Below are 23,521 nucleotides of genomic sequence, written 5' to 3' on the forward strand. Positions count from 1 at the left end.
TGATATGTTCACATGCATAAATCATCATAATATCACTAAAACTGAAATCACTAAATATCTGCTTTTCAGCTAGGAATTTTAAGGAATATAGCAATAAAACTGATTAAAAAGTAAAGAAGCCCCTAAAACCTATATATTTTTGAAAGCAGACAACCAGGTGATGCATTTGCCTTAATTAACAGTTGACAGCCTGGACCACCCTCATGTAACTATAAAAAAAAAAAAAAATTAAACAAAAAGTGCATTGAAAATACTTTGATAACGTACATTTTTACATAAAACTCACATTGAAGTGGAGGTTTACGCACAAATAGGGATTTAAAAATAATAACACAAAGTGAGCAGATTTATATTTACCACGATACACAACATCAAGAATTTACACTCCCAAAAATGCTAAAAAAATCTGTTACATATTTGGCTGATATCCACAAATGTTTAAAAATATATCTCACAAAAAATAAAAAGGTCATATCCTGTCAAAATCAAATTTTTCCAGAAATCCCCATTTAAACAAGAATAACTTTTAAATACATACACACTAACACCTTCATGCAACTCTGCAGCAAACAGCAATAAAATGCAAAAATGGCATGAAAATTAAAAATTTCCTCTAAAATATGTACAAATCCAGATATTTATATAAAGAAAATATACTTTCCTAAAACAGTAAGATGTGAGGGGATGATACAGACCCCAAATGTGTATATTCACCAAAATATGCAGCAAAGGGAACGTTAAATCCACAGGGGACCAAACTAGCGTCACACAGATCTATCATTGTACGCTCCTTACACACTGGTAACCCAAATAATAACTATATATCCATAAACCAAGCTAATGAGATAGCAAAAGTCACTTTTAGAGGTGCGCCATTGTATTAGCTGCACAATAACAGAATCCTCTGCGGTTCATAAGAATGAGAGTGAGAACGTCATAACATGGGTGTAAATAATGGAGGATGGTGGGAAATAAAAACTTTATTCCAGAACATGTGTGTGATTTTGGTGTAACATAACTTTATGGACATGTTCTGAGTCGCAGTGTTAATATGTAGCGACATTAGGCGAAGAGAAACGAATGTTCATCGTATCAGTCTATTTTCGCCCCAAAAAATCACAAAATAAAAGGCAATTAGAGAGCAAGTGTGTTCTTAGATAGTTCTGGATAGGAGAGGGTTAAAAACATGAATATTAGTTGATATTATTTCTTCTCAAAATGTGGTAACATAAAAAGTGAATATTTCCATTATCATCTGTGAGGTGCAGCAGCTCCTGTGTTCAGCATTCTCAGAAATCTCCCTGAATCTGGAGGGGGGTGCACACTTCAGAGGGCTATATCTCTTGCTCTGTGACAAAGAACCTTATAGATTAAAGGAAAAAAGAGGGATGCATATGTGCAAAATCAACAAGATAATTTTTATTATTAAACATACACATAGGCACAGTTAAAAACCATTAAAAAGTCCTCAATCGGACATACAAAGTAAACCAGCAGACAATGGTATGGGACTTGTAAGTGGAAGTAACAAATATGTGCACTCAGTATATGTTATAATAGGTTACTACATATATGTGGAGGCCATCAAAGAATGTTAAGATGAAGCACCAGTAAAGGTATCAGGTAAACCATATATATATAAGTCTAATACAGTGGTCTCCATATATCAAGTATACAAGGCAAAAGTCATAATAGCCAAATATATGTTAAACACAATATGTGCACATAATAAGCTAATAAAGGGTAAGTTACCGGTCCCAACCTATGTCAGAAGAGAGCAACCCGACGTGTATCCCCTATCAAGTAGGCTTCCTGATGAAGAAGAGAGCAACCCGACGTGTATCCCCTATCAAGTAGGCTTCCTGATGAAGAAGAGAGCAACCCGACGTGTATCCCCTATCAAGTAGGCTTCCTGATGAAGAAGAGAGCAACCCGACGTGTATCCCCTATCAAGTAGGCTTCCTGATGAAGAAGAGAGCAACCCGACGTGTATCCCCTATCAAGTAGGCTTCCTGATGAAGAAGAGAGCAACCCGACGTGTATCCCCTATCAAGTAGGCTTCCTGATGAAGAAGAGAGCAACCCGACGTGTATCCCCTATCAAGTAGGCTTCCTGATGAAGAAGAGAGCAACCCGACGTGTATCCCCTATCAAGTAGGCTTCCTGATGAAGCCTACTTGATAGGCAATGCGCATCGGGTCGCTCTCTTCTGACATAGGACTTTTTAATGGTTTTTAACTGTGTCTATGTTTAATAATAAAAATTATCTTGTTGATTTTGCACATATGCATTCCTCTTTTTTCCTTTAATCTATATGGTTCATTGGATGCAGATGAATTATCATATCCTGGCCCAACCAGGATATGACATGTGACACAGAACCTCACTTCTTTTTTCTTAGGAAAGAATAGAATCGCCTATTTTATATGAATCTTAATTTGTGTTTCTAAGTCTCAGGAAAACAGAGATATTAACTGTTAAAATGCTGTCTGGAATGATTTTTATATATAAAAATTGCACCTGAAATTCTCACTTTAAACCTGAATATCTCTGGATCCCTGGCACCTAGAAACACAATTCTAGAGGGGCCCATTTTACCTACCAATAGCACCGGCCCTGTTTACAACGGACTTACCCAACACATAAAGTACAGCTGGTGATACTTCTGCTTTGTCATTGATCCTTGTACTATTTTGATACCAGTAAATCTCCACAGGTTCTGGCGGTCCAACAGCCTCACAGGTGAGATTGAAGGGTGTGTTCCTAGTGATATTTAAGGTCTCTGGCTGTCGAATGAAATATGGAAGGCCTATATATAAATATATAAAAGAGCAGTTACCAGTATTATCAACTCTATTAATAGACTTTTTGAAGACATTATTTCATTACAATTGATTAAGCATTCATTACTGATTTTGAATATGGCTTGACATGGGTTAACACTAACTGCTGGGCTGCAACTAGACTTGCCAGTCTTGTCAGTGGCATGCAGCCTGGTAGCACATGAAGGTATCAGTTTTCTGTGTTTAGTGCTAGCAATATTCATTATGTAAAATAACTAGTGAGCTGCTGTTTACAATATAACTGCTGAAAGGGGCAACTGTATATAGTGGAGATGTATAGAAAAGTACCTAGGGGGATGTGTATATGGGAGCAGGATTTGATTATACAAAGGGGGGCTGTGTATGGGGGATGTACCTAATTATGACTTGGGTGGAAGGGCTGTATAAAGGAACAGGAATATTAATGAAACTAAAAGGGATGTATATAATTATGCATGGAGAGGGGGTGTTTGTATATGGGGGCAGGATAAATATTTATACCCTGGGTGGGGGTTTGGATGTGAATATACGTGCATGATTGTAATTAAAGTGTGGGTAGGGGTTGTATCTAATTATACCTGGGTGGGGGCAATTTGTATACAGTGACAGGACTTTACCTAAACTTCGATGGGAGCTGGATATGGGACTTTGCATATAATTAAACTGGCAGCCTGGTGGGGAATATTTATATAGGGTATATAGGGAAGGGGGATCTGTATAAGGGGGCAGGATTGTAATTAAAAAAGGGGATCTGTAAATGGGATATAAAATGGGATGGGAATAAAAAAAATGTTGTATACGGCAAGGGGCTATAAAAACAAAAAAACCTCACCCTTAATTTTTGCCTTAGCAGCAAAAAGGCTAGAATTGGCTCTGCCACAGCACAACCCCAGACGTGTAAACTAATAGTGTAAATACCTTAATATGACCTGTTTTATGTCAAGTAGTACAGTTGGGAATAATAATAGTCCTTTTGTGATATTTAGATACTTAAATGTAAGTTTCTCACCTTCCACCTGGACGTAGATTGGATCTGAAACTATTTCTTCGCCCTTGACTTTTAGTTTGCAGGTATATGTGCCATTATCGGACCTCTGTATACCTATAATGCTTCATCCAAAAATGTTAAACAATATTAACAAAAATAATAATTAAAAAAACAACCTATAAAAATATAAAAGTTCAAACACACTAAAGTTGTTTGGACATGGAAATAAATTACATTTCGGGCTGTCCTCTAACAGGACAACAGTGATTAAAGTGAAACAGTCACCAGGAATGTAATTTTTAGCTGGTGACAGGTTCCAATAGCATCTGTTTTGCTGATTTTAAAAATGTCTTTGGCAGCATTCAGATTTTTTCAATTCCTTGCATAAGTTTAATTTACATTACCTATCTCCCGCACTTATATAAAGAATCAGTATAGCATAGGTTATTGGAACCTGTCACCAACTAAAATAGTTTTTTTTTTAACTTCTGATGACATCGGCCTAAGTAACTCCTGAGGCATTTACATATTGCATTTGTTTACGTATTACATATTATGTACAAGGAGAGGATGGCTCCATTTCTGTACAGCAGCTCTTACTAAAATATTTGCAGGAAACTTTCCAATTACTTTATAGTATTATGATCTATGTACATTGATAACCTTATTGCCAATTACATTCTAAGGTATCACTGTATTTCTAAGCCTCACCTGCATAGAGAATGCATAGTGGTCATCACGCCATCAGGAATATCAAAGGACTGGAAAGAGATGCGTTCCGAATGAGAGGTCAATTGTCCGTTTTTCCACCATGTTATTTGTTCTCCATTATCCAGATTGGGAACATCAATGGAACAATTGAATTTAATATCTTTGTGCTCAGAGAGGACGATATTGCGTACTGTGGGCATAAATCTAATTTTTTGGGAAGGCTGAGTTAACTGAATGTATGGATCAGGACTTGCTCCTATGTGGGAGAATGGAGTACGAGTGTGTTCTTCGTCTTTTGGCAGTAAAGATGGTCTAATGAATTCTTCCTCCTTTCCTAATACATAGATATCTGTAAAATTAAATGGCATAGACTCATTAATATAGATGGCAACAATTCATACTAGAAAAGTCTGTGATGGACATTTACAATCCAATTTTCACATGATGAAGCTGCATTTTTTTCAGTTACCCCCATTAAGTTATATGCACCGAAAAATGGTGCTAACGACAAATTTATACAAACCGAGACATGTCATTTCTCCCTAAAAAACATGACCTTACCTGGCTAGGTCAAACAAAAATAAAACTGCACATTACAACTCTTGAAGGTAACAAACATTTGAAATAACATTTAATCAAGGCAAATGGACCATGAATCCAAAGAATAGAAGTCTAACCATACAAAGACAACATGGGAGACAGTTAGACCTGATTTCACACCCTATAAAAAATGAAAATGAAGTAACACAGTTTTACAATATACATTGGTAATAATCTAAAATAGCTGCAGAGTAATAAAATGACATGCAATGACAAAACAAATCAACAAAAAATAATTTATAGAAAAAAAACATGTATTCTGTAATGACCTTTAGGTATCATCCACTGATGTTGAAATCATTCTTCTTATTAGCTATAAAACAGATTATCAGAGAAGGTGTTGTGTAATAATTTCAAGTATTTAAAGGCCAAAGGTAATGCATTTACTTCCTTTACTCAAGTTTACTGCCCCATGTTTGCACAGGAACAGTGACCCTTGGTATAAGCTCATCACTGCAGCAGAAACGAAACAAGTTATTTTAAATAAAGAAGAAGAATAAAAAAAATAGATAATATAGTGGCTCACAGCTTAAATGTGTCCAACAATGGCAACATACAATGGTGCCCAGTAACCTACACTGGCATAACTTCACAGAATGCAGAAGCACCTGACCCAATACGTTGTCGTTTCTAATGATATAAATGAATGTAGGGTCTGGTACAGATCATGCACTGAAATCCAGGAGCTTCAATATGTCATTGGTAACATTCATTGTTAAAATGAGTAGCCATTTTATTCACACTAGCCGTATATCCCCTCGATCTGGCTACCTCCTTGGTCCTCCCTCCATACTCATATTCTCTTGCATTGGGCAGGTAAGGCAGTCTGATCTTGACCAGAATATGTGTCCTATAATGTAGAGGACCTTGGTTAGTTGGGTCTGTATTCCACTTCTGTTAAGTTAAGAGGAGCTTACTAGGGGTACATTCACAGAGAGGATTTTTTTTACTGAGGAAAATCCCTTCTCATTGACTGTAGTAGGAGGCCATTGAGAATTTGCTAAAATTCTGTGAACTAGCCTTAGCATATACTCAATGGGCACATTTATCATACGCAGATGCTAAGCTTGCCAGCGTACAATGTCACCATTTCCCTCGGCATCCGCAAGATCTATCAGGAGGCTCTGGCCCCCTAATGAATCACGGAGGGCAACTGTAATGCGCTGCAATGGCAGAGCACCACTACAGCAGGTCTGACCTCACAAAGAATTGAGCCTAGCCTGTGCCTGAACTCTACTCCCCTTCACACACCTCCACATCCGATTGGCATGGAGCATGTACAATGGTAGAGCTTCCAGAGGTGATTCAGTTTTGCGTACATGTGATTGTAGATGTCATCAAACTGATACAGCAAAGAATATATTCTATATCATATAAATAAATAAATAAATAACAATTAAAAAATTGGCCATGTTAAATGACAGAAAAGGGACATAAAACTATACAAAAACGTAATAATCATTCCAAAAATGTTTACTTTTCTTCAAAGCAGGTAGAGTAGAAACAGCTAAGGCATCTCTCAATAAAGGGACGGCATCAAACAAATATATCAGTTTTCTCCTGCCATGCTTCTATCCCTCAGACTTTGATATCACATAAATTGTGTGTAACAGATACAGAGGAACACATCACGTTCCAAGGTACACGTACATTTTTATGAGATCTTCATGTGACTGTTAAACTAATATTAAAGGGGTATTCCCATCTGGACATTTACATTTATTCGAATTCATTTGCCATATGGAAACATTTCTTCAATTGGAAGTTATTAAAAAAAAGATAATTGGGTTAAGATAATTTCTCATAAATGGAGCCGAGAGAGAGCTTCCACGGATACGACCACTTCACACTGGCAGTAATGGCCAGACATGCGCTATTGAGTCCTGCCTGACCGCCTGGCTTCAGCAATCATTACCACAGGGCGGCTCTAGGACATACAGTAACTCCTGGACATTTCATATACAAAAACCTTTAGTTTCTTTGTGCAATCCCTCCAGCACAGGTGGTTGTATCCGAGGAAGCCATCTTGTTTCTAAGGGACAACATGGCAACATTTATGAGAAATTATCTTCACACAGGAACATTTTTTTTAATAACATCCTATTGAAGAAATTTTTACATATGGCAAATGAATTCAATTAAATGTAAATGCCCAGAAGGGAATACCCCTTTAACCTCCTGCCTGCTTCTACTGCACTTTCCCCACCCGAGATTTCACCAAATAGTGGAAGACTAAAGTAGTAAAGTACAGCATAACTCCGAATAAACATATATGCCCAGATCCATCATTGTGTCTGAACCAGTTTTTTGGCTATTTTTGCACTCATTCATGCTTGCACATGTATTTATAAAGTGTTTGTACCACTTTTGTGTCATGGTTGTACTTTGTCCGACACCTTAGAAAACTGTGCACCTAAAGGAACGTGGTAGTGCTTAGTTTGCACCAGATTTATTACACATTTATATTGCAACAGCATGAAGCAAAGTGTACCAAAAAAAAGTTCAACTGTGTGCACCTCCTGAAAACAGATCAGTTTTACAAAGAGCGTGTGCCACTATGGGATTATCTGGAGCAAACTGCAATAAGACAGTTTGCACCAGTTTTCATATATCTGGGCCATAGTTGTAACCACGCTGCTTTGATCTACCCAGCAGTGTTAATAGTTAATAAATAAAAAAATCATAGATTTCCTTTAATTATACGAGGGTTGGGAAGTAAAAGTTCTCCTTACGGAGACTGACAATTATGGCCGCCTAGTAAGCGTGTGGAGACTTATCACCATTGATGCCTTAAAACGTAGCTAAAAGAGTTGTGGTTTTCCTTATAGCATCCTGGAAAAAGTATTTGCATATTTTCCTTTAATTATGCTGCCCTTTCCCATTTTCTGCAATTCCATCTTTTACTCAAGCATTTCAAAGTTCATCACCTTTTTAGATTGAAAGTTATGTGAGGGCTTGTTTTCTGCAGGACAATCTGTACTTCCTAATAACATAATGTAATATTCCTTGTAATGTAATTGGAAGCTGAAAACATTTCAAATACAGTTGAACTGACAAGAAACGGTTCTGCCACATTCCAGCAAGCTGTTTCTATTCATATACTTTTTTTCTTTCAGTCAGTACAATCACATTTTATTGGTTTTGTTTTAATACCTTTAAAAATGTAAATCTTTGTAATTTAAAACTGTGTTTGTATTGCCTTATCCTTTTTTTTAAATCAGATCATATTTATTAAATTATGCCATCACATTTTCTGTTTACAACACTGAAAACAAAACCCCAACGAACACTCCCCAGCCTCCTCCTGCCAAGGTCACCCCTCATTTTTGCCAGAAGAATTGGCGTTTTATAAGCTAATAACAGTAAATATGTAAATCATTACTTTCACTTTCAGGGAGAGCACTGGTGTTATGGAGAGGATAGTATCTCATTGAGCATCGGTAAATGGTCCTATATATCAGCCTCCCATTTAAGACCTGCTGGAAAATGCAATCTCAACCTTCAATGTCCCATATTACAGTGAAATGGGTCCCTTAAAGAGACCAGGAAGCAACAACGACTCCAGTATGCAACTGTTAATACCTGAAAAAGGCAGTGCGAGGTACGCCTCTCAGAGAGCCTCAGAGCTTTTTAGTTCCCCGTCAGTTTGAATCTCTTTAAGTGTCACAATGTCCTTATTAGACCGAAACTGGGGCTCCTCTATTTTCATGAATTCCTCAAATCTGGAATTATTTCGAGTCACTCCAAGTCTCTTTCTCATACCCCATCTCTGATACGTTGTAGCTGCGATGCAAAGAAATAAACCCAGGGGTTTGGCACTGCGAGACCCCCAGTCTCCTTGCCTCTCTGAAGGGACTGCAGTTTAATTGTAAGGTGGCATTTTTTCCAAATTAATAAGCTAAATATGGAATCAATCCTGTATACTTCCAGGGGATCTACACGGGTGAGTTGAGAATGACGTAAAGGAGCTGTGGCATTAACACCATTTTAATCACATTACATCTGCCTACCTCAGACAATGGTAGCTTGCACCAGATATTCACTTTGACCTACAAGTGCATTGCCTGATTGTGACATCATTGAAAATTTGTTTCATTGTACAGAGCTTTGTAAGGTGTCATTTCTTTGCAAGATAAGACGACTTTTTCAACTATTTTAGGAAATGTTATTTCCTTTTGTTGAAAATTTTTATAAGTAACAAAATATAGTGACCACTTGGATGTTGTATTTTTACGTATTTTAGGAAGAGCTTGTGAACCGTCTCCATACAGTGGTAAACAAAACCTCTATATACAGGTGCATACAGGTGTCATGTAGTGGTTAAAAAAAGTTTTATAAATTAAAAATTTTAATAGCATACCCTCATTACAGAAAATCAGATAAGTAGCAGTCCAGCACAAGGTACCCCAATGATCAACTATTCACTGACAGCAGTGATTTGGAAAGTGCTACTTTCACATCCCAGGTCTATGAAGTCAAATTTGTCACATGGCCTGGCTGCAGTACAGTCCTATTATAGTGACTGGGCTAAGCTTTAATACTAAACACAGCCACTGCACCGTGTACGGCTCTGTGCTTGATGAAAAGTCACTGGAGAGCTTGGCAAATGATTGTTGGGGATGCTGTGTGACAGACCAACAACGATCTTGATGACCTATCCTAAAGTTCATGTCCTGAAATCCACCTTTGAATAAAGAGGGTATAAACTGATTGTATTAAGAGTTGTAATCCAACTGAAGCTTTCACACAACAGTATGTAACTCAAACTTACAGAAACCATTTCTAAGAGATCTGATCAGTACATACTAACATTCTGAAAATAACCTTTGAACTGCTCTGTAAAGCAATCTTAAGGCAGTTCTGATAAGGTCTTTCTCATTTGCTTTGGTGGCTCACTAATAGAAGGTATTGTCCTGCTTAAGTTACCCTCTATATACTAGTGGATTATAATATAGGCAATTTGGGCGGAAGATATAAGCCTTCAAGGGGGCTTCTTAATCTGTTTCTGCTCTCAATACATATGTACACAAGAGGCATTTCAGGATCTTTGAAGGTCCTCCAAGGGTCCTGTAACCACAGATTGAAAGCAGGCAGAATATTCATACAGTCCAGGGCCCATGGCAGTCATGATCTGCCTCTGGCTTTATATAATAAATTACTAGATAAAGTTATAGTAATGTGTGTACGTAATAAAGTAACTGCAGGGTTAGATCCCATTAAGAGGGTATACAAGTCACAATTCAATGTATTACCAAGACTATCTGTAGAATTCAGTTTTTATCACTGGGGAGGGGAGGTGGGGGTTAGTTGTAGTAACATATGGCTTTTATCTCATTTCTTTCCCTAGGTAAACAGTGAAATCCCTTTCAGCTTACACCATGCCGGTCTATAAATGAGTTCTCCAATGTATGTGACATAACTGCATCCATGTGTCTACACCACAGCTTGTGCTACTGGATAGCGCATAGCACATCTGGAAGGAATCAACATGTGGCTCTTCAGAAGTTCACAACATTTCAACCTCTGGCCAGCAGGTGATGCTGTGATTTGTAGAAATATTATAAATCAACATTTTATTATCCAAAAACCCTTACCTGTAACAAATAAAAGTGTGTATGCCAGTATAATGAGAAGCTCCATAGTCCATAGTGCCGCCTGCATCGCAACCATAAATCCAGGAGCTGAGACAACAAAATCCAGGGATACTAGAAAACAATCCTGGGATCACGGTTACACAACCCAGTGGGATACTGCTAGGACATTACAGTACATCACACAATGGGTTCCTGTTGCTGTCCAACAAGCAAAAAGTTCTGAAGACCTGTTACACAACTGGAGGCAAGCTGCAGGTTTCTGTTCCCAGAAAATGGTTAAGAATTAGTTAAGAATGTACCCTCCGCTAGACAATGGCAGGGGGTATTCAGAGTGATTTCCTCATTAGAATGGTCTTTTCACCCCTTCCTTTCTAATAGACTGAATGTCACCAGAGCCTTGTTGTCACTGGACTCCAAGTTAGTAAAGGATAGTTGTGATCATACAGGTTGCAGTCCAGTCTTCTGCCAGCTGGTGCACAGTAACAAAGCTGGAAGCCTAATTCCCATGCCTTCTTCCATGGACTGGCATCTGTGTTTGGGTCCAAACTACGACATAGGTTGTCTGCTGCAGTCTTTATCCAGATGCCTGTACTGCAGAATGAGTGAGCAGAGCCTGTGACGTGCACACTGCAGCCTACTCTCCTTATTATTGTGGAGCAGCCAGAGGAGGAGTCTACAGATGGGGGAGGGATGGACTGGGAGACTGAGTACTTTTCTTGTGTTTACTTTCTTATGTGGAGTCACAATTGTCTGGGAAGCAATGTCACTTTATCTCGTTCTGTGCATTAACAGTAATATCACGTCTTCATCACACAGATTGCATTCATTGCATTACATTTGCAACCACCTTATACTGAAGCTATTTGTACATTCTTCACCTCCTCCAAATCCTTTGTAGCATCCCCCCTCCCCTAAACCAGCTCTGAAGTTGGAATGCAGCATAAAAAAAAAGCTTTCACTGTTTAGTAACAGGAGTAACAGCGTAGGAGACTGCACCAGAAATAATCAAAAGAGACGCAATGTATAAAAGAATAAAAAGTACAAAGAGAGACGATTAATGGTGAAACCTGGCAGGCATCAGCCCCAACTAAGAAAACCACCTTTGGGGGAGATCTATAAAAGAAATGGCATAGTGTGCACTAGTTTTATTTGCCCTTGCATCATTCATACATGCGACAAATTAGTTATTTTTATTAGTTATTGAATAATCAGCTGTTTTCAGGATGTGCACACAGTTTATTTTGGTGCACTTGGCTTCATGCTGTTGAACAGAATTGTGTCTGATATTAAAACAAACTACGACCATACAGGAGGACATTTATCTTAAGTCTGGAAACTTGTGTCTAGTTTGGGGGATTTTGTTCTAAGGTTTTGGGCTTGCCTGATTTAGCTTAGGCTGGGTTCACATGAAGTTTTTGGTATACACCAAATGCCCCAAATTATACACTGAGCGTACCCATTGACATATACTGACAGACGTGGCATAGTTGTTGCCTCTGCCTGACAAGTATACGACACATTGACACATTAAAACCCAGCAAACACCAAGTCTGTATGGAAATGGTTCAGCCTGTGAGCCCTGTCCACAATCCCTCCATGCATGGAGAAGTACTATTACGTCAGTTTCCAGCAAGGGACATGTGCTTAAAGGGGTATTCTGGGAATATGAACGTCTGACACAAAAACCCATGATGATATAAATATATGAGTACAACAATACTCAATGTCATTCATCACAAAACGGAGCTTAAATAGTTTGATTTTATGATTTACAAAATTTATGGCCTCTCTAAAGTAGGTGGAGTTATCACTAAGATGGCCGCCACTGGAAACTACAGGTTCCATGATCCTTTAGTTCTCAGTAACTCCTCCTCCCTCTTATGCTCTTCTCCCAGTGATGATGTAACAGGTTTTCTTGCTCTGTTACCATAGTAATGATGTGTAACTGCCATCACCACAACACCGTCCATACTGGATGCACTGCAACCAACTGACTACAGCCAAACTTATTGGTGATCACATGACCTGCCCAGGCAGCTGCAGGACATGTGATGTGGACATGTGACCAGCGGCCATCTTCTGTCCTGTGTATGCTCCGCAACGGACCGCGCGGAGGAAATTAACGGACTGATTAAAGGGCCAGTAGCATTTTAATTTTCCATTACAGTCTATGTCACCAACATTTTCTGCTAAGGGGAGCAACATTTTAAATAACAACTAATTACACACTAGTTTATATTATAAGTACCTATTTGTATATGAATTCTGCTTATTCCTGGAATACTCCTTTATATGAATGGCCACAATGGTCCAGATCTATTGCCAGTTTTCTGTCGTACTACGCTCTAAGAATAATGTCTTTGGAGCTTGTACTGTATTTAATAGAAAAGAATGATCCCGGCACTTCCAGGTAGGTCAATTTGAATGATCTTTTAATGCAGCAAATATTAAGTATAATACAAAGCATACCGCCAAAACGCGTTTTTCGGCTCCTCCCGAGCCTTCATCCGCCTAACAGTCCCGGTTTTTCAAGTAATCTGTAGCCAATGAATGTGTTGCATGTCATCCGTCTGCCGCGTCATGCGTCACGTGACTCCCGTGTCACTTGATTGGAAGTCCATTACATCATTGGTCAAACAAATCAGATTAGAAGAGATGAAAAACAGATTTGTACAAAGAGGTTACCCCGTTAAAATACTTGAAGAATCTAGACAATCATTTGACATCAGAACTAGGGAGAAATCCATATCTAAACCTCGTCTACCGTTTGTGAGACAGTTTCATCCATTGATGTACAAAATTGATGGTACTATAAGAAAACACTGCCATTTACTAAAAGACACATATCAACATATACCGGGTTTCCAAGAACCCCCCCTAATATGTAATAAAAAATTACCTACACTACAGAACAGACTGGTAAGAGCAGATTTCGGAAGTGACAAAAAAATCCATAAGACAAACCCTACTATCCTCAAGGAAAAATGGCACGTTTCCTTGCTTAAGTTGCCAGCAATGTAGCAATGTCAACAAAAGTGATTCATTCTTTCACCCCCACTCAGGACGAGCATACAAAATAAAGGGTTACTTTACCTGTCATTCCCAAGATGTAATATATACCATCAAATGCCCGTGTGGCCTCCTATATGTTGGGGAAACACGCCAGCGTGTAGGCGATCGCATAGGACAGCACGAGTCTACCATTAGGAGGGAAAATCTCCTTTTGCCAATACCTGCACATTTCAAAAAATGTAATCACTCCGTACCACAATTGAAATATCAGGTTATCGATAAAGTAAATTTACCTAGAAGAGGGGGAGACATCACCAAATTGCTTCTACGTAAAGAGGCATACTGGATACATGAGTTGAAAACTCTGGAACCTCATGGTCTCAATAGAAATTATGAAATTTGTCAATTTTAGCCTGACATCTCATTGTTTTCTTACAGACACAGAATGTATGAGTCTCACCGATATGGGGGAGAAGACATGGTACAGAAAGTTTTTTTCTTTATCTTTTTAGTCTATACTAATATCTAACAAATATGTAATTGTACCACTAATGAGAATGTTACTGGTCTTATGTTTATTCATAACCCTGTGCTTTAACTCACTAACTCCATCGAAAAAAAAGATGTGTAACTTCCTTCTAATATTCTTGTTTAACCAATGTTCAGTTATATGTCTTACTAAATATAACTAACTTGCTTATTTAATGTCATTTATGAGTTAATACCATTAGACCAGTGATGGCCAACCTATGACACGCGTGTCAGTGCTGACACGCATAGCCATTTTCAGTGACACGCGGCTGCCGGAGAGTTAAGTTTCATCCTCGGCTCCTACATGGCCAGGTGCAGTAGTCGGGAGGCTGAGAGATTGTGCAGCACATTGTAATAAATAGATGATGTGGAAAATCCCCATATACTGCCATACTGTAGTATACTGTAGTATGGCAGTACATGGTAGGAGCAATCACACAACCTAGGGTTAAAGTACCCTAGAAGTTAAATAATTATACATATTTGTTATTTAAACTATAAATATCACAAAATTATGTTTTTTTTTGTCAAGGTGACACACCACCCGAGTTATGCTCGGTTTTTTGGCGAATTTTAACACACCAAGCTCATAAGGTTGCCCATCACTGCATTAGACTGATGCTTAGAATCACCTGGTTTTCTGTGTACCTTGTGCTCCTTGATGCATATAATATGCGGTATTTGCGGAGATGCAGCCGACTAACATGAAACGAACGAAGGATCACATGATGTAATCACGTGACCAATGACGTAAGGGACTTCCGATCACGTGACACAGGAGTCACGTGACGCATTACACGGCAGACGGATGCTGTGCAACACATTAATTGGCTACAGATTACTTGAAAAAACGGGACTGTTTGGTAGTACATCAGCTGATGAAGGCTCGGGAGGAGCCAAAAAACGCGTTTTCGCGGTATGCTTTGTATTATACTTAATTTGGTGAATTAAAAGATCATTCAAATTGACCTACCTCAAAGTGCCGGGATCATTCTTTTCTATTGACACGTATCTATTTATCCATGGGCACGAGGGAAGAGTCACCGAGTGCCGACCAGACACCCATCATTGTACTGTATTTATACAGTGTCTGCGCCAGTATTGTGTCGCGCCTGCACTGTGTTCGACAAGACAGAAAAAAAATGTGCACCTAAAGGGTCGAATTAGTGCTAAGTCGGAGTTTGTGACTCATTTTATACAGTGACTTGACAAATTGTGTTGCACTTCCATAGCAGTGCAGGGTGCGCCAGATTATTGAAGACTGTGCACCAGTAATAATAATAATTCTTCCTTTATTTATATAGCGCAAACCTTAGCTTCAAAGGCTGGTTCACTGTGCAGAAGCACATCTTACCCTTCCCACTTGGCACTTATCCCCTTCCTCTGCCTGAAGTAATCCTAGCTCCTGCACAGTGTAACAGCCTGTGAAGCTACACCACGGATGGGCTCTTATAACACCCCTTAGAACTTAACGCTCATTACAAAATTGTAAAAGTTGATATAAGAAGGAAGGAGGCCACGCAGAGGTGTAGCTATTACGGGCAGGTGGAGCAGTGGCTCCTGGCCCCCGGGACTTTGATGGGCCCACTGTAGAGCTGTGGTATTGCAGAGAAACACATCTCTGCACAGGTTGGAGATCAGCTGTGTTTCTCTATGAGCTTTGCTAGGTCAGCAGCTAAGAGGACAGAGTGGGGGAATTGTGTTTAACGCTGATGAAGCTTTTCAGAGCAAAGCCTCCACACTGTTATCCTCTCCCTGCTGTCCTGACCTGTTTCTCCAGGACCTTTAGTGATGTAAGAAACATGTGAATGACAAAATGCTTACTGCATCACAACAAGGTCTCTCGTGCTGCCAGCTTGGACTAGGTAGGGAGATGTGTGTGTGACTCTGTGACTGCTGGCTACTCTTGGGATTATCTCTGTGCTGTCTGTGTATTCTGGGGGCATCTCAGTGACACCTGGGTACTCTAGGGGCATCTCTGTGACTGCTGGCTACTCTGGGGGGACATCTCTGTGACTGCTGTTTACTCTGGGAGGTGGCATATCTGTGGCTGCTGGCTACTCTGAGGGCATCTCTGTGACTGTTGGCTACTCTTGGAGGCATCTCTGTGACTATTGGCTACTCTTGGAGGCATCTCTGTGACTGCTGGCTACTCTCGGGGGATCTCTGTGACTGCTGGCTACTCTATGGGGCATCACGGTGACTACTGGCTACACTGGGAGTGATGGCTACTATGGGGGGCATCTCTGTCACTACTGGCTACTCTGGGTGGCATCTCTGTGACTACTGACTTCTCTGGGAGTAGCCAGGCTATAGCATCCAATAAGGAGGACGCTGGCCCTTTAAATTCTTGGAGAGTCGGGCGCGCCCGCCCTAGTGAGCGGGGACGCGCACAAGCTCTTCCTACAGCAGTAGCTCTAGCAGACGGGCAGGAGCCGGGAGTTGTAAGTATAGACCTGGGGGAGCGGGGACAGCAGCGACACACAGCGGAGCAAGGGTGCACCCGCGATCCGCAACATGGATCGCGGGTGCACCCGTGACAAGAACCTCTTTTTTAATGCATAATATAATAATAATTTGCTTAATTTGGCAATTTGCAGTAATAATTTTGTTGCATGAATAATATATTTAAAATTTCATACTCCTCCTCGGCTCCTCCTCAAATATGGTATGAGGAGTATTATTATTTCTCTGGAAAGTTTTTACGTCAAAAATATATTCTTTTTTAAATGTTTTCATGTCACCATGAAAAAAGTTATAATCAAGCAATGCTCACTATGGACATTCTCCTTATATTCTATATAGTACTGTGGATTTTGCAAAGACAGTTATTAAAAAAAGGAAATGTAGTTCTGCCCTAGCATATGATGAAATAGCAATGGCTCAGTTCAAAGGTAAAGGAGCTTATTTCCTCAGAATAGGTTAGTATTAGTATCAGATCAATGACACCAAACAGGGGATTTATCACAAAAACGGGTCTGATGTGGGTGATGGGTTGCCAGCTCTTTTCAGCGAACGATGTCAGCAAGCTCCCACCAAGAGCTGATCTAGTGAGCTGTTTCCTTTAAACTGCCCTAAACAGGCAGTCCTCAGATTACGTACAAGGTTTTGTAGGTTTGTTCTTTAGTTGAATTTGTATGTAAGTTGGAACTGTATATTTTATAATTGTAACCCCAGCCAAAAAATTTTTTGGTCTCTGTGAGAATTGGATTTCAAATCTTTTGGGTTGTCAATAGGAACCAGAATTAACAATAAATTTTAATTGCAGACACCTTTGATAACTTGATCACTGTAGCCTGGGACAGTAAATCTGTATGGAGGGTGCTCTTAAGTCGGGGACGCCTGTAGATGTGTGGGCCAGGCAGGATTGTTATTGGGGTCTAATTTCTAATAAATTCACCCTGCACTGGTAGGCTCTGGGCAGGGAGCTCAATAGGCCTTGCACCTTGCTGGCTGACTCAGCCGCGATCGGAGACTCCCTATATTATATTTAATATAGGTGTCTTTTGCGATAAAGATTTCTGCAAATGTCCATTTTTGGAACAACATTTTTTCAGGATTAAAACACACACATCAGACCTGTAGGAGTTGTGATAAATACCTCCCATAGTTGTCCAAGTAGTCTTTTGTTCTGGCAGCTATGCAGGGGACAGAGCCAGAAGCAGACGAGAAAAGAAAGCAGCGGCACTCACCACAAAGTCCAATCTTTTTTGCATATCTTCTAAAACGTCCAAGCAGCTATGGGTGATTGGAAAAGGAGGATGAGGGCGACCATGGTGCATTTGTATAGTGAGTGCCACTGCTTTCTTTTCTATTTGTAGCAAATTTGAACCCCAATGCAGAAATGTGCCTACACTATCTCCTATACTAACTCCAGGAAACACAGGCTTAAAAGCCTAAGAAAGAGGTTGAAGGAGTAGTGCCCCTAATTTCTACTACTATATACACACACGTATATATATATAAATCTGAATGATGGTCTCACTAGAGGACAAACACATAGCTACTCAAAGATATAAGGAGATTCGTAACAATGAGCCAGTGGCTCATTGTAATGAATCTTAAGCAAAAACGCTATATACTGCAATACAGTAGCATGGCAGTATATAGAAGGAACAATAGGACCGTCTAGGGTTAATGTACCCTAGAGGGTCTAAGAAAAAATTGAGAAAAGAAAAAATAATGTAAAAAAATTAATAAAGAATTAAAAATTCAAATCACCCCCCTTTCCCTAGAACTGATATAAAACATAATAAACAGTAAAAATTATTAGGTATCACTGTTTCCCAAAATGCCCGATTTATCAAAATATAAAAACGGTTATTGCCAGCTGTCACGGGTGACCCCACGATCCATGTATCGGAGAGGTGCGCGAGCTCGTCAGACAGCAGGGCACGCCGGACGGGCCGGAACCAGGAGCCGGGACATGTAAGTATCGAGCTGGAGGAGCAGGGCAGCGGCAAGTACAAGCGGAGCACGGGTACACCCGCGTTTCGCAGCGCCGTCCGACGTGCCCTGCTGTCTGACGCTCAGGAAGGCTTTCTCCTCAGAAGAATGAGCTGAAGATCCGGCAGGGAATGCTGGGAGTCACCAGGCTATATAGCAGAGTCAGGATACCAGCGCCAATAAGGAGGACGTTGGCTCTTTAAATTCCTGGAGAGTCTCTCGCGCGCGCCCTAGCAGCGGAGACAAGCACAAGACTCTCCAGGAATTTAAAGAGCCAGCATCCTCCTTATTGGCGCTGGTTTCCTGGCTCTGCTATATAGCCTGGCGACTCCCAGCATGCCCTGCCGGATCTTCAGCTCATTCTTCTGAGGAGAAAGCCTTCCTGAGCGTTTCCAGACGCCTGTGAGTTCCTGTGTTCCCGTGTTTCGTGGTGTTCCCTTGTTCCATGGTGTCCTGTGGCGGTCCTTGTGTCCTGTGGCGGTCCTGGTGTCCAGTGGCGGTCCTGGTGTCCAGTGGCGGTCCTGCCACCCATCCGAGGTCCTGCCTGCCTTCCGAGGTCCTGCCTGCCTTCCGAGGTCCTGCCTGCCTTCCGAGGTCCTGCCTGCCTTCCGAGATCCTGCCTGCCTTCCGAGATCCTGCCTGCCATCCATGATCCCCGTGTCCCTACCTTGGCTGCCGCCGCGGGCCTAGTCGCACCCGCGGAGCGACCTGGTGACTCCCTGCCGCAGCGAGACCATCCCGCTTTGCGGCGGGCTCTGGCGAAGACCAGGAGTTCACTTAGACTCCGCTCCCGGCTTGAAACTAAGGTTGTTATCCCCCTCTGGTCCAGAGGGTCCACTGCCTATTCCCCAAACACTGTGACACCAGCGGTGACCTCCAAAACTTGACTTTTACACCTTTTTACATAACATAAAAAATGTAATAAAAAGTAATCAAAATGTCACACAGTCTTCAAAATGGTAGCAATGAAAACATTGTCTCATTTTGCAAAAAATGACCCCTCACACAGCTCCGTACACCGAAGTATTAAAAAGTTATTAGCGTCAGAAAATGGCAAAATTTTGTAAACATTTTTTGTAAAAAATGGTTTAATTTTTGAAAATGTATTAAAATGCAATAAAACCTATATAAATTTGGTATCACGGCGATCGCACCGAACCAAAGAATAAAGTAGAAGTTTTATTTGGAGTTCAGTTTGAAAGTCGTAAAAACTGACATCACGGGAAAGTAAAATTTGTTACGCACAAAATAAGCCCTCACACAGCTCTGTACACGGAAAAATGAAAAAGTTATGGAATTTTGAAGGTGGGGAGCGAGAAATTAGCAAAAAAACCCTGCGTCCTTAAGGGGTTAAAGGGGTGCAGACTGTAGAGAATACATAGTATGGTAAATGACCTATTATTCCTTGTGTTGATGAACATTGCACAGTGTTATCCTCCTATGCACATGCATCATATTCAACACTATAGCTATTTCACAGCAGTTGTGATTGCTTAGCCCCCTCTGCTGGCAAGTCTACTTACTGTAATGTATCTGCAAACTGGGGCAGATTTATCAAGCTCTCTGGAAGTCAGAATATTCATAGTTGTTGCCCATAGCAACCAATTACAGCTCAGATTTCATTTTACCAGTGCTCATGAATATTTTAAAGGGGGGCTGTGATTGGTTGCCATGGGCAACTAGGAATATTCTTTTTTTTTTTAAGATTTTATTTTTGCAATTGTTTAATTTTGTACATATACAATAAATAGTTTAACCAACAAGAACACTGGCTATCACTCATTTTTTCCACATTACAGGAGAATAATATGACAATGACAAGAAGTAGACAGGATGATATAATGCCCATAAAAATGTGTGTGGTATATAATACACGCTATAAAATGAACAGCAGGGACTAGTAGCCAGTCCACTTGATGGGAGAAACTTAACGCTGACAAAAGACAATCTTACAGTCACACCAATGCACTCGTTTTCCTTTAGTATGGGAGTAGACGAGAACTGTAGAGAATTATATAGCAGTATGGGGATTAATACACCACCTAGACCAGATACGCTCAAATTTCTGGGGGCACTTCCTATTAACATACACAGAACGGTACAGGGGGATAACACAAAAAAAAGAACAATATCCACCTCTTCAGCAGGGGAGGATCTTGGTCCTTCCATGTCATCACCACCACTTTCCGGGCATAGTATAAGGCAAACCTATAAAAGATTTTTATCGTAGTGGCCATTGATAACCTCCTTCATAACTAGGAATATTCTGACTTTCAAACAGCTTGATAAATCTGCCCCATTGTATCAACGCTCTCCAAGAGACATTGATAAATTTCAATTCCAGCAGTGTTTGCAGAATCCACTCCTGTGCCCTAATTAGGAACAAAGGGGGTTGTCCCGTGAAAATAATGTATCCCCTAGCCACAATATAAATGACAATTATCTGACTGTATAATACAGTAGATACTCACTGCTAAGGGCCAGATCACATCTCTGTCAAGTCTTAAGTTATTCTGAGCCAAAACCAGTTCTGGTCCAACAGACAGGGGCAAGTCTTATATAATTATATCTTAACTCAGTGTAGTCGCTGGAAAGACTTGCACCTGTTTCTGTGTGGTTGACCACTCTTAGTTTTGGCTCAAACTAATTGAAGGAAATAACTGAAGCCATACTAAAGATGTGTACTGACCTTTACACTGTGATTGGTGCAGGCATTCACCCTCTAAGTAGAGAAGTTGGGGTCTGGGTTTGTCCTGCATGACCCAGACATTGTGGGATAGGCAGGCGTGCAGTAAAAGTTGACGCCCTTAGCTACTAGCCAAAGCTGTAATTGGGCAGGGGGACGCACACACTCTTAAAGGGAATTTAAGCATTTGCACTACAATATAATTGTGTGTTATAACTTACCTTGCACCCTGACAGAATCCTCTGCGTAGTCCCAGGGGTTGGGCTTTGGTTTGAATGCCTTTCAAAAAACATGTTACTCCTCTGTACTGCTCACTCCTCAGCTCTCAGTCCCCACCTTTGTGCTCCTGTACAGCTCCTCCCTCCACCACTGATGTCAGATCACCAGCTAACAGCTGAGGAGTCTGCAGCACAGACAAGTCACTTGTTTTTTTAAATGCATCCAAACCAAAGACCAACCCCTGGGACTACACAGAGGATTCTGTCAGGGTGCCAAGCAAGTTATAACACATGATTATATTGTAATGTAAATGCTTAGAGAAAGCATAAAGTCATATTTGCAATGCAGCTGTAATGGGCTTTTACAACTTGTCTTTGGTGAAAATGAGGTCCCTGGTGATAGGTTCCCTTTGATGTTCAGGTCTGCTAATCTCTACTTGTAAGTGACACGATCAAGAGAGAGAATCACTCATGCTCCACAATCTGTCTCTCCTAGTTTGATTATAAGATAGCACAAATAAAAGAAGGATTTAGAAATGGCAAGTGCCACTTGTGCCGTTTTTACTGGATGTCCATAATCATGTTAGGTTAATGCCCTGTGCTGTATGTCAAAATCTAAAAATGATTATCCTATGCAATCAACTCTGTAAGGGAAAATAGCTCCAAATAACCACTTTTTGCCATTTTACCACACTCAACTGAAAAGTTATTAAAAGTATGCAAGTCAGAAAAAATGACACCTTGCTCAGTTCCATAGACTGAAGTATGAAAAAGTTGTGAGCATCATAAGAATGACCTTAAAGCAACAATTTTCTTTTTTTTAATCCCCTCCAGCACCATGACCCTCCCCAACGTCATGAACCCGAGCCTCTGCACAAACAGCTAAGATTGTGATAGAAGCAATTTCGGCTGTTTAACCCTTTGGCGCGGCACCTAAAAGGCTGGCTATGGGTGTTCTGATCGTCTCCATGGCAAGCCTGGGGAAGCCCAGGGCTGCCTATTCTGACTGCCTGTTGGGACCTGCCAGAGGCAGGACCGGGCAGTGCAGTTAACTATTATATTACACATACATCAATAAGGCAGTGTATTAATTTGAACAAGTGATCGATGATCACTCGTTGAAGTCCCAGAGGCGAAAATAATAAAAAGTGTGATTCAAAGTAATAAAAAAAAATTTCATAAACATAAAATGTCATAAACAATACTGCATTCATTGAGTGTCTAGTTTTCAAAATGGGTCCTCCTTTTGTTCCATTAAAATCCGTTCTCCAAAAGCCAACAGGCTTCCATTCAGAGCCACACTATGTGCTCCTACAGCAGTATGTGACCACGTGTTACATATTACTGCACTGTAGAGAAACTGGGTAACAAATTACTCAGTGCTTTTTCTTCCCTAATGTCTTCTAAAAATAAAAAATTTAGGAGCCAAAGTAAGGTTTTTGGAAAAAGATTTTCACTTACACGAACCACGAGGGGCGTAGTTTCCAAAATTGGAACATATGTTTGTGTGTGAGGGGGGGTCACTGTTCTTGTACCTCTGGAACTTTTCAAATGCATAATGGCACCACAAAAAAGTCATCAATATCTACCCTCACGACATTTAGAAATCAGAAAATTGCTAATTTAAAAAAAATGTCAAAGTTTTTTTTATAAACAAGTGCAAAAGTTTTCAACTAAAATATAGCTTTAAAGGGAACCTGTCACCAGGGACCTCATTTTCACTAAAGACAGGTTGCGGAAGCCCATCAAACTTGCATTGCACATATATCTTTATGATTTCTCTAAAAAAAAGTGAAAATGAGCTGGGTCCTAAAAAGACACCTGTCATCAGGTCTGTGTAACTAATTCTGTCACCACTATCTGTTAGAGCAGCTCACAAAGATTCTATCCTAACCTTTATCTAGTTAATTCATA

The 23,521-nt window shown here is 40.3% G+C and overlaps 1 protein-coding gene across 2 annotated transcripts in view; it reads right to left on the reverse strand.

Moving 5' to 3' along the window:
• The window catches only part of MERTK (MER proto-oncogene, tyrosine kinase), a 97,165-nt gene that overhangs the window by 62,302 nt on the left and 11,342 nt on the right, over positions 1 to 23,521 (reverse strand). The window contains exons 1-4 of one of the 2 annotated variants that reach the window (XM_072141217.1): positions 10,715 to 11,343; positions 4,521 to 4,869; positions 3,831 to 3,931; positions 2,635 to 2,808 (exon numbers count right to left, since the gene is read on the reverse strand). In XM_072141217.1, coding sequence (XP_071997318.1) covers positions 2,635 to 2,808; positions 3,831 to 3,931; positions 4,521 to 4,869; positions 10,715 to 10,790 — 700 coding nt within the window. In that variant the 5' untranslated portion in view covers positions 10,791 to 11,343. Of the gene's footprint in view, positions 1 to 2,634; positions 2,809 to 3,830; positions 3,932 to 4,520; positions 4,870 to 10,714; positions 11,344 to 23,521 lie in introns of those variants that run through there. The other variant, XM_072141218.1, reaches the window with a different exon arrangement.

Source organism: Engystomops pustulosus, chromosome 3 (genome assembly GCF_040894005.1).
Source record: "Engystomops pustulosus chromosome 3, aEngPut4.maternal, whole genome shotgun sequence".
NCBI classification, from domain to species: Eukaryota; Metazoa; Chordata; class Amphibia; order Anura; family Leptodactylidae; genus Engystomops; species Engystomops pustulosus.